General features: G+C 50.6%; 1 protein-coding gene across 1 annotated transcript in view; it reads right to left on the reverse strand.

The window, feature by feature from the left end:
• Positions 1-12,768, reverse strand: part of LOC146862300 (UPF0462 protein C4orf33 homolog) — an 89,182-nt gene that overhangs the window by 58,964 nt on the left and 17,450 nt on the right. The window contains exon 3 of the mRNA XM_085641487.1: positions 4,179-4,359. Within this exon, the coding sequence (XP_085497613.1) occupies positions 4,179-4,359 (181 nt within the window). The remainder of the gene's footprint in view (positions 1-4,178; positions 4,360-12,768) is intronic.

Raw genomic sequence — 12,768 nt, forward strand, 5'->3', positions numbered from 1 at the left:
GCTAGGCACTTTGCAAAAAAGGGTCAGTTTTCGCTGGAAAAATGTGATGTGTCCACGTTGTGTTTTAGGCAATTTCCTGTTGCAGGCCCTAGGCCTACCCACACAAGTTTGGTACCATTTCTATCGGCAGGCTTGGGGAATGTTGAGTAGGTTTTTTACAAAGTTTGAGGTTTGCAAGGGACTCTCGGTAACAGAACATGGTGAGAACAACGCAAGTCACCCCATCCTAAGTTCCCCTGGGTATCTAATTTTAAAAATGTACAGGCTTGCTATGTTTCCCTATGTACTGGCCGAGCTAGGGCTCAAAATCAACAGCTAGGCACATTGTGAAAAATGGCCAGTTTTCAGAGGAAAAATGTGATGTGTCCACGTTGCATTTTGGGCCATTTCATGCCACAGACACTAGGTTTATCCACACAAGTGAGGTACAATTTTTATTGGGAGATTTAGGGGTACGCAGAATAGACAAACAAGTGTTATTAACCTTTTCTTTCTATGCATTTCTGCCTTCCAAATTAATTACTGTATACCCGGTACACAATGAAAACCATTGCAAGGTGCAATTCAGTTATTGGCTCTTGGTACCTCGGGTACTTGGTGAACCTACAAGCCTCATACTTCCCTGCAACCAGAAGGGTCCCACAGACGTAACGATATATAGCTTTAAAAAATCTGCCATAGTTAGAAGTTACAAGTGAATGCACAAATGGCTGTTTTTTCAACTAAATTTCAATTTTCTTTTATTTTAACTGTTCCTTTCTATAAGAAAAGCTTGAAGGATCTACACAAATGACCTCTTGCTGAATTCATACAATTGTCTACTCTTCAGAAATGTATAGCTTTCAAGGATCCATTATTGGTTTCACACCCATTTCAACCACTAACTGGAAGGAGGTTTAAAGCACAAAAATAGGAAAAATCGCTATGCCCCAGTAAAATGCCAAAACCGTGTAGAAATTGTGGATTTCTACAAAGGTTTTCCTGTTTCTGAAAGCTGGGGGATGGTGATTTTAGCACCATAAAACTTTAATTGATACTGTTTGCAGGGGAAAAAACAGACATTTTCTTCTGCAGCACTTTTTTCCCATTTTTCCCCAAAAACCCTAAATATTGCTGTATTTTTCCTAATTTCTCGGTCCTCTCCAGGGGAATCTGCAAACCCAGTGTCCCTTTAGAATGAATTTGCAGAATGTTGGAAGAAAATTACGCAAATTTGGTGTGGATGCCTTATGTGGATAAAATGTTATGGGGGCATAAGTGCAAAGTACCCCAAGAAGCTAAAAAAGGCAGTGACACGGGGCAGGGCGAGGCATGGCAGCGAAGGGGATAACCAGATCCACCCTGACTTTCAGTATTGGCCTTTGTACACAGCACTTTCCTCTGTAAAACACTGCCATTTATGGTTTATCTCAGCATAATAACAATAATTTCTTTTTAAGTAACTCCTATTGGACACAGTAAATGAGAAAAGTTTTATTCTAATACATGAGATTGATTTAATCTTACCAAAAGTGTAACATAGTATTTTGTATGTTCTTAATGTTTTATTGCTGTTGTTGCAAGGGTTTTAAGTAACTATGCAAATAAAAAGTAAACTTGAAACTTGAATTTGAGAGCATAGTAGGATTACCGACTGCCAGATATCTTGGAACAGCCCAGCCCCCCATACCTGTTTATGATGAGTCCGAAAGCCGATCTGGTGTAAAGCAGGCAATCATCCTTTGCAGGATGAAGGTTTGCGTCAGCAGAGCTGCATTTCCATCATAGTGTACAGTATTCCAGGATAATCCCAGCAGAAGTACACCACTGCCAAATTTGGCTCAAATGCAGTTTATATAATAAAAGCACTGTTCTAATCTTACTGTGTCAAAGGTGCTGAGCTGATGCTGGTCTGGAGTCTTAGATCTATCTCCAACTGGACAACTAAATGCAAAGGTATAGCGTTCAATGTTCTTAGCCTTGGACAGAGTGTTCTGGCAACATGATAATATGCTTACTAATAAATGTGCTGCAGGCAAAATAATTTCTAAGTACAATGTTGTGTAAGTGCAAAGCATGTAAAACGTCACCATTAGAAAAAGTTAAAATGTGAAGCTAAAAATGGAGACTGTGCGCGGGCCCTAATGAACCTTACAACAGGGGGGCACATGGCCGCCATTCCTGGGCCAGTTTTGGCCATGGTGACCCCATCCCCTGCGGCTTGGTGTTATTATTAGGGGAGGGGGCATGTGGCCCTCCTACCCAGGCCGATTTATGCTCTGAGGACCCCATCCTCTGGGGGCTCCCACCAACTTAAATGGGGAGGGGACATGTGGCTGCTCTACCCGGCCCGATTTCTTCCCCGGGAACACCATCTCCCATGGCCCGGCACCAACTTAAAGGGCAAAATGGCACGAGCACGCCTCTCCAGTTCAATTTCGGCCCCAGAGACCCCATACCCCAGGGCCCGGCACCTTGAAGGTGGGTGCCATGGTGCCCACCCTGCGCATCCACCATTTCTTCTGCAGATCCAGCCGGCTCTCCACATCCACAAGGAGCTGGCATTGCTCTCACCTACAGGGAGCAGCTAATAATGCTGCTCCCTGTAGGTGAGAGTAATATTTGGATCTGTTTGCCTTTGCGCCAGCTGAGAGTGGACATGATGTTTGCTCCCGCTTGGCGGGAGATTAAAAAATGCTCCCGCCAAGTGAGAGTCAACAATGGTTTCCCTCCTTGCATCATTGTGGGCAGGGAAACTGCTATATCTCGGGGTGGTCACCACAGCCAGGACATAGCTGCTGAGTCAACCCCGGGGCAAATGATGGCTTAGGTAGAGGGACCGCGCAGCCCTCTTCCCATTTTCTGCATTTTTGGCCTCAGGGTGGGCTCCCTGGGGCCTCTTCAGGCTCTGGGAGGGGGGCTGAACATCCCCCCTTCCCATGGAAATCTATGTGAGCTCCCTGGGTGGGTTCCCCGTGGCCTCTCGAGTAAGGGGAGGCCACGCGGCTCCTCCTCCCCATAAAAATGAAAGACAGCCCTGGGGTGGGCTCCCCAGGGCCTCTCAAGACACGGGTGGGGAGCCTCATGCCCCCCCTCCCCTTAAATATTAATATCCGGCCCAGGAGTAGGCTCCCTGGGGCCTCTAATGGCTTGAGGAGGGGGGCGCTCATCATCCATCCCCATAAAAGTGTTGTTTGGACAAGTGGTAGGCTCCCCAGGGCCATAATATAATTATATGCAGCCCGGCTGCCATTTTCTTCCCAATCCTGCGGTATCTTTTGATGTTTTGATTTTCTTTTTGGCCCCAGGGCCTAGGGGGCCAGGATATCCTTACCATGCTCCATGTATCCTTTCTCTTTTTTTACAAAGTCAGGACAGGGGACTAAGTCCCCACATCCCGTAATGGCTGCCAGCAACATTTTTCTCATGTTGCTGGCAGCCAATCAGAGTGCTCTGACTCTGGCAGGAGCAAGATGGCCCAAGGGAAATAAAGCTCCCCGGGGCAATTAGAATGCTCTATTTTTTAAATTGGAGCTCCCACAAGAGTCATGGAGACTCTTGCGAGCCCAACTGCCAAAATATACAATTATTTTTTACCCTTCATTTTTCTAAAACTACTGAACGGAGTTACACCAAAGCGCAAAATGCACAATCTCTGGGCCAACATCTAGCTTCTTGCCGAACATGATGTAATTCCGTTCAACAGTTTTTGCCTCAATGAAAAATGCATGGGGATTTTACGTTTTGGGATCCTCTATTTTTCTCAGCCCCTACTTGACAGATCGCCTCAATAACTTTTTTCAGGAAGAAGCTGAGGTGGATGAAAAGTTTTGGGGAAAGTTGTGTAATGATTTGTCAAACTGGGCCAAAGTTATTAGCAAACCAAAAAATGCTCCGTCAATGGAAAAGCAGACCTAACTATAACTACCTAGTAGTGACTGCCACTAAGTTTTAGGTGAAGTGGGTGAAGTGTTCCGTAACAACGTAACATTTTAAACTCAACAAACTTTTGCAACCCAGCATGGTAAAACATGCATTTCTCAATACTATTGTTAGCCTATCAGTAATAATTCAGGTGTAAAGCTCTAACACGATTAAATAGGTCATATTGCTAGCTGAGGTTAAAGTAAGGCACAACAGGGAAGGGTTCTCCACTGACTGACAACGTACAGTCTAGGGTACGATGAACGTGAACTCACCCTCATAGTCCCAGAGCCCATTGAAAGGCTTTCCGGATTCTCCGGGGGGAGCTTGGGGATCATCAAAAAAGGGAGCACTCACTTCCATCAGCAAACCATTGTCACCTGGCTTAAATGTGATGGTGACTGGTGAATGCAATACTGGCAAGCTGTTCCAGGTGGTAGTTATCCTGTACACAAGCTAAAGGGAAGAAACAAATATCGGTACTTAATTAGTAATATTCCTAATAATCAAAATGAAGATCTGGCTATGCAGGCCACGTAATTAACATCTTTAAGGGTAAGTGAACAACCAAAATCTAAAAAAAATTGGCATTACTTGAATATGAACACAATTCATTACAATTGCCAAGGCCAATGCCACATCTTGAACAGAACAAAGGCACAGTTATTGTGAGGTTCCATCATTCACTGTCTGGCAGCCGCGGTCGGTAGTAGGAGTAACTGCAGGGCGGTGACATGGGGAGGGGCAGGGTGGGGGGTAGTAAACTATGGATTACGGAGGTTTACAGATAAGTTAACATATACATTAATAAAATGAATTTTGTTGCGTGCACAGCATCGCATTTGGGGATGCAGTGCACGCAACAAAATTCGTTTTATTAATTTATATGTTAACTTACCTGTAAACCTCCGTGATCCATAGTTTACTACCCCCCACCCTCTCCCTTCCCCTCCCCACGTCACCGCCCTGCAGTTACTCCTACTACCGACCGCGGCTGCTGTCTGGTAGATGATGCAACAGGTTATGAAAGTAATATGAATGGGCAGGGAAAGTCTGAAAAGGTACCTGGGTGCTCTAGTTATAGTTGAATGTATACACATGTGATTTCCAGGAAATCAGCACAGACTGTCCTTCGTTGAATAAGATATAAGTGTACCCCAACTGATTGGTCCCTATTGTGATATTAAATCAAGTGCATTGTCTCGTGTTTGTAAATGTGCCATTGTGAGTGTGTATCTCTTTTTAACCCTCCAATGGTCTTTGTATCTTCATTTTTTAATCCTTTTCTGGTAAATACCAATTGATAATGGAGATTCACCATTTTAGCATATTGTGCTAAATATATCTTGCTAAAATTCAGGAATCCCATTCATATCTCAAAAACAGTACTTTAGACAAAAGCGCATTTTAGATTTTTTTAAATTGAGCTTGTCGCCTGCTGCCGAAAGCACTGTGATTATTCTGTCCATAATTTTTAAATGTTAATTTAAGTCATCATCTGTTACGTATATTTGATCAACATATGAAACTACACTCAAAAGGCACTGTACCAGTTAAATTATTCTTGCAGAGAATTGCCTTGGGTATTGTGTAAATCCAAATTGGATTCAACCTAGTCAGAAGGGTGAAAAATAATATGATTCTGGTGCTAGTCTTTGTGTAAAAATCCCATTTGCTAGATATAATATGGGTTTGTATCTTTTGCATGTATTTCTAAATCTATTACAGGTGAAGCTCCGTGTTCTTCCTGTATCTGTTTCAATGCTTCCGTCAACACCATAATTGATATTATGCTGTGTGTACTCATATACATGGTACTGAATACTCTTCCCAATTACTAACACTGTGGTATATTTGGTACCATCTTCATTGCTAGGCACATATTAAAACTCTGTGTTTATCCCAAGGGGTAGAATCAGGTAACATCACTTCTAATAGATAGGTTTTCCTAGCTAACCAAAACAGTATTTCATTTTGCTTAGCTGGGCAATGCCTCATTATAGTATTTATTGTCTCTAGAATAATTGGCCTTACCTGTGTTTTTATTGTCTATATATATATTTCTAACTTCAGTGAGTGTTTCCCTGGTTTCTGCTATGAGAAGGTAATCTCTTTCTGGATGTGGTGTGTACATAACTAGAACCTCCCAAGTCTGTCCGGGCATTGTGAGAGGACTTAAATGTACTTTTAGCAATACATGTGGCATTTCCTCTGAAACAATGTTAAGTGTTCAATGTAAGTAAAAGGCACTTCAATATTAACAAAAGGATTGTTAATATTTAGAAAGTTGATGTCAGTATGAATAATGAGAAAATCATGTATAAAAATGAAATCGCATTTCTTTTGACGAATTCGCCTGTTATGAACTACATGTTAAACCCGACTCAGAAATACGTGATCAGGCAGGCTCAGAGGTACAGGCCTGAGGTCACTGATTTGCAGATCACATGTGGGGCAGCACGTAGCCGGCAAACATGTACGCAGTAAATCGCAGATCTACCCCACAGATAGGTGTAGCGACACCACAATGATCCAGGGAAATTGACCTCAATAAAGCACACATGGCCGGAGGGGTATACGCATTCTCAAAACACCTTGAAGTTAGGAACACTTATCTAATCAGGACACAGCATACACAGTACACGCAGTGATCACACGCTCCCCATGCCGGACATCTGGACACATTACTCACTGGCCTCATTGCGTCCACATAGGGTCGAGGCCCACCTGGATTCCTCATCAAACACCTTCATTTATGGCTCCACAGAAAACGGCTCACATTCCTTACCAAAAAAAGATCACCTGAACTGTTTTATGGCATGCAACAAACTGTATAAAATCCATGGCCGATTGATTGTAAATTGGGACAGTCCTCAGACCCTATGTCTGTAACTGTTCTCCAGGCTACACTGTTTAATTAAACAAACTGTTCCTGTTTTGCCCAAGCCACCATTGGATGTGATTGGTACCTCAAGTCTGACTGTAGCCTTAGGAGGGGGACCCTGCCCAGACAAATTATCACATTTGTGTAACAAAGAAGGTGAGCAGAGGAGGAGCCTAGCGCGCAACCAAGATGGCCGCGTAGGTGCGAGGCTCCCGAGGACCTCCGTGACCTCCTACATAAATCCTGACAATATCCTGTCCTAGATGAGGGGACTGTGTTGGTGAGCCCGAGCTGAGGTGTCACCCGTTTTCCGCTTCCAAATTGGACCTCGGACACCGGCGGGAGCACCGATTGAGGTTTGCGGCCTTCTCCACGCCGGCCCCCCGGATTGGAGTTGCGGGGCGATCCGGAGACAAAGTGATCAACAGCGGCGGGCGGGGCTGGGCGACTCGCGTACCCCGCACTTTCACTTTCGCTTTTGCACCCTCCTTGCTGCGTAGGCGAGGTTGGGTTGCGGGGCGGTGTGCGGTGGTGGGGCCTCGTTGGGGTGCCCTGCTGGCCCGCCGGCTGTGATCCGTCCTGCGGACCTGTGGTTGCCCCCCCCCCGGAGCCCGTGAACTGGTTTGTTGGCCTTTTCCGAGGTGATTGGCACGATTTGGGGACTGAAACCATGTCCACAAAGCAAGATGGCGACCGGGCAAAGGTGAAATCGACCCGCCGTGGCGCAGCCCATCAGTCCAACAGCATGGACCGCTACACCCTCCAGAAGGGGTCTCCCGAGGTGCCGCGTAGGTCCCCTGAGGGCCCGACTGATGCTCCTGCTCTGCCCGCGGATCTGACCCTGCAGGATGTCATGGGCGCTATCGCCGAGATGAAGGCCTCGGTGGACCAGCGCTTTGACACACTGGCGCAGAAGATTGACTCGGTCCACGTGGATGTTGGCCTGGTGAGGGCCGACTTATCCAAGACCAATGACCGGGTCGATTCTTTGGCCCACACCACCTCGGGCCTCGCAACGGACGTGGCGGCCCTCCAAAAGGAGGTGCGCCGGCTTGGCCAGGCGAGCGCCCTGATGGATCGTCGACTTGAGGATTCCGAGGGTCGGGCCCGGAGGAACAATGTCCGCATTGTCGGGGTGCCGGAGGGACGTGAGGAGGCGGCGGCGGACCTGTTTGTGGAGGACCTGATTCTCACCCATCTCCAGCCCCGGGGGCTGAGTAAATTCTTTGCGGTGGAACGTGCCCACAGGGTTCCCGGAGGAAGACCTAAGGCCGGAGCCCCTCCGAGGCCTCTCATTGCCCGGATTTTCAACTTTCGGGACAGAGACGCTATCCTGCAGACTTCTAGGCTACAAGGACCGGTCAGACTTGACAATATGGACGTAAACTTCTATCCTGACTTCACCCCAGCGGTCCAGAAGCAGAGACTGAGCTTTCTCGGAGTCAAACGTCGTCTACGGGACCTGAACCTCAAGTATGCGATGCTTTTTCCAGCTAAGTTGCGAGTGGAGGTGGATGGCCGCACGCACTTTTTTGATCGTCCCGAAGCGGCCGGGGACTGGTTGGACTCTTTGCCCGGGGATCGGGGCCGGGGGGGTGGGGGGGGCGCGGTTGGAGGGGAGGGCTCGCCGGATCAGGACTGAGGGACTAATAGTAGGCCTCGCTCTGGGCAACATTATCGTCACTTTTTGACTGTTCGTGTAAGTTCCCCTCCTGTGGAGGTAATACGGGGTCTCTTGGGGGCTCTCCCTCCTCCTCTGGGGGACTAGTTAGTTTCATCATTCATGGGGCGACAGGCACACTGCACTTTGGGGGGGCTGTTTGGGCTCATGCAGGGGTGCAGGGAGGGGGGAGTTCTGTTGGGATGGGTGGGTTGGGGTGGGGTGTTGTTCGTTTTTACCGCAAGGCAAACCCTTTATTGTATTGGTGTTTTTAAGGTGCTCTCGGGGGGACGAATGATGGCTTCTGGATGTGATGGGGGGTAGGGACCTGACTTTATTGTCCTGGAACGTTAATGGACTGGGGGATAGGATCAAGCGAGGTGTGGTCCTGCAGTATTTGAAACGACTTTCGCCAGATGTGGTTTTTCTGCAGGAGACACACCTTATTGGTAATTCCTTTTGTGCCATGAATCGGCGTGGCTATCGCTTGGTGGCCCACTCGGGCTTCACGTCTGGCTCACGGGGGGTGGGCATCATGGTGAAGAACTCGCTCCCGTTGGAAATAGACGAGGTGCGCCATGATGAGAGGGGACGCTACACTGTCTTAGTGGGGAGAATAGAGGGCAAAGTAGTGGTCTTTGTATCAGTGTACGTCCCACCGGGGTTACAGTCTACCACTTTTGCAGACCTGGGGCGCCTCCTCCTTGACCTCCCGGGGGGGCTTCTGGTGGTTGGGGGGGACTTCAATGCGGTGGTTTCTGGGACCGTGGATCGTCACCCCCCTAGGGACCTCCCCCGGGCGCAGGCGTGGCTGTCCGGCTTCTTAGATACACTGGGATTGGTGGACTGCTGGCGCTTAAAACATCCCACGCAGCTGCAGTACACTTTCCACTCGGGTGCCCATGGTAGCCTCTCACGGCTTGATTATGTCCTTGTCCCTGCGGCCTATGTTGGGAGGGTAGGAGAGGTGCGCCATCTGGCGCGGGGTATTTCAGATCACTCCCCGCTCCTGTTGCACGTTGATGTCTTCCCGAGGGGGGAGGGCAGGGTAGCTCCAATCAATGCCTGGTACCTGCGTGACCCCACCATTCGCGCTGATTTGATTAAATCCTTGCAGCGGTATTTCGATGAGAATGTGGGGTCCGTCCCTTCAGCTATCTCCCTGTGGGAAGCCTTCAAGACAGTTCTTAGAGGGGTGGCCCTCTCCTTTATCTCCCATGCCCGGAGGCGCGAGCAGGAGGAGGTGACCCGGGTGGAGGCCGAAATTGCTGAATTGGAGGGTGATCTAGAGGGTGGGGTGACGGATGCTGCACTACATGTCCTACAACTTAAGCAGGCGGCCTATAGGGCCCTCGTCACGGAGGCGGCCAGGGGCCTCTGTAGAGAGCAACAGGGGCGACTGTATGATGTGGGTGACAAGGCTGGTAAACTGCTTGCGTGGTTGGATAAAAAGGAGAGAGCGAGTCGTGTGGTCCCGCTGATTGAGAGGATGGATGGTGTGCGTGTCACCGAGCCAGAAGACATTGTCTCTTGTTTCGCGGATTATTTCCGCGAGGTGTATTCCCCGGTTTCTCCTTGCTCGGAGGAGGATTCCCATGCCCTGCTTAGGGATATCGCGCTGCCTTCCCTTTCGGTGGAGGACAGGGTGTCGTTAGATGCCGCTCCTACCTCCGACGAAATTGCCCTCGCCATACGCTCGGTCGCATCCGGCAAGGCCATGGGCCCGAACGGCATCCCTATCGAGTTGTGTAAGCTGCGACCGGACGTACTGGCACCCCACCTTCGCGCGATGTTTCTGGCGGCCCACTCGCTGGGCTCCCTCCCGCAGGACCAGCGTCTGGCTACAATCGTGGTGATCCACAAGGAAGGGAGACCCCGAGACCGGGTTACATCCTATCGGCCTATCTCGCTCTTGAATGCGGAGCCCAAAATCCTCGCCAAGGTGCTGGCCAACCGGCTGGTCGGCGTGGTGGGCGATCTGGTCCACCAAGACCAGTCCGGCTTTATTCCCCATCGCAACACGGCCCTTAATCTGCGGCGCTTGCACGGGGTGCTCGCGCGTGTCCCGTTTGTGCGGGAGCCGGCCATATTGGCGTCCTTAGACGCCACCATGGCGTTTGACACGCTCGAGTGGCCATACATCTGGGCGATGCTGGCGAAGTTTGGATTTGGCCCGGGGTTCATCAGCTGGGTCAAATTGTTGTATTCGGGCCCATTGGCGCAGGTGGTGGTGAATGGAAGAGTATCGGTCCCATTCGAGCTGGGACGGGGCACGCGACAGGGCTGCCCCTTGTCGCCGCTCCTGTTCGCGCTGGCCTTGGAACCCCTGGCGGAGTGGCTGCGGTGGCACCCTTCCATCCGTGGTCTCCGTTGGACCCCCGAGTATGAGGACCGCGTGTCCCTATACGCTGACGATATCCTTTTGTACCTAGCCTCCCCGCGTAAATCACTGATTGTCCTGGTTGATGTTTTGCGCTCATTCGGCCGCAACTCAGGCCTTGTCATCAATTGGGCTAAATCATGTGTGTATGTGCTTTCCGGGGAGGCTCCCGTCCTCCCGCGGGACTGCCCGATCCAGATTGCCTCTCAGGGGTTTCGGTACCTGGGTGTTTATATTACTCTGGACCCGGAGGCCCGCTACGAGCGGAATTTGCTTCCCCCCCTCCAGCGCTTGAAGGAGGACGTCGCGCGCTGGCGGCGCCTGCCGCTTTCGCCGCTCGGCCGGGCGGCATTGTTTAAGATGATGTCGTTGCCACACTTCCTGTACGCTCTCCAGAACACTATGGATTTAGTCCCGGCGCGCTACTTCCGTGAGGTGGAGAGTCTACAGCGCCGCCTGTTCTGGGACGGGAGGCCGCGTATTGCCCTGGCGAAGTTGACGCTCCCATGGTACGACGGGGGGATTGCCCTCCCGGATATTAAACGGTATTACTGGGCCTCCCAGCTAGCTGCAATTAATCATGGCCTTTACGGGCCCGCCTTAAACCCGGCATTTGAAATGGACAAGATGCTCCTGCCTGGTGGCGACTATAATCGAGCGCTCTACTCTGGCGCGCCCGACCCCCGCCTGACGGGACCTACGCGTGTCATGGTGCGAGTATGGCACGCGGCTAATGCAGCTATGGGGTGGAAGGACCGTTTGACCCGGGCATCACCGTTGTACGCGTCAGAGAGATTGGGCTCCCTGTGGACCTCGAAGGGCTTCGAGAAGTGGGACACGATAGGCATCAGTAAAGTGGGGGATCTCTGGACGAGGGGGGGCTTTAAAACATTCGAGACGCTGCAGACGGAGTTTCAGCTGCAGGGCAGTGAATACTTTCGGTACTTGCAGGTCCGTCACGCACTGGGCTCCGTCTTCCCAGACGTCGCCTCCATCCCGGAGTCTTCCCCCCTGGAGGATAGAGTGCTGGATGGCCACGTTCCGGACAGCACGATCTCCCTTATTTACAAAAAATTGATTAATGACTGCTTGGGCTTGCTGACTGGCCTCCGCGAGGCTTGGGTTGCCGATGGGCTGGAGTTGGACGACGAGGACTGGATTTCCGCGGTGGCCTCTCCGAAGGAGGTGGCCATACCGGCTCGCCTTCGCTTCGTCCAGCTTAAGATACTCCACCGGGTTTACCTGACGGGGCCAAGGCTTCTGCGTATGGGCTATGCTGAGGATGGGTTGTGTAAGCGTGGATGTGGTGCCTTGGCGACTTTTTTGCATATTTTGTGGGAATGCCCGAAGGTGGAGCGATTCTGGCGTGGTGTGCATGAGGTCCTGCGAGTGGTTACACATGTCGCGCTGCTGCCTGAAGCGAGGAGATGCCTGCTGAATGTGTGGGAACCAACTGACTACTCGGTTCCGCAGACGCGATGGGTGACTCTGGGATATATGATAGCTAAGCGTGACATTGCCGAACTGTGGGGATCCCAGAGGCCCCCGGCGGTGTCGGCTTGGAAAGAACACATGGATTGGTGCATGTTCCGAGAAAAGGTGGTGTATGTGGCGAGGGGTAAGCCTGGGGCATGGGTGAAAGTATGGGGCCCCTGGAACGCCTACCGCGGGGGTATCTGCGCGCCACCACTGCTGCCTGCTTCCTCACCAGCCCCGTCCCCTTAGTTGACTCCTCTCCTTAGCCCCGGGCACAGAGGTCCCCCAGTCCTCGATCTGTTCCCCTTCCCCTCTTTAGACTCCTGTGGATGGCTGGGGTCCCCCATTCGGGGAGCACGTGCTGTTACTTTCGATTGCGGGTTGCCTTGCGGGTGTGGTTTTCGTGTTGTTTGTATAAAATGAAACCGTATTGTGGGGTCAGAGTGATGTGGCCCACGACGTTGA

Source organism: Triturus cristatus, chromosome 2_2 (assembly GCF_964204655.1).
Source record: "Triturus cristatus chromosome 2_2, aTriCri1.1, whole genome shotgun sequence".
In the NCBI taxonomy this organism is placed as follows: Eukaryota; Metazoa; Chordata; class Amphibia; order Caudata; family Salamandridae; genus Triturus; species Triturus cristatus.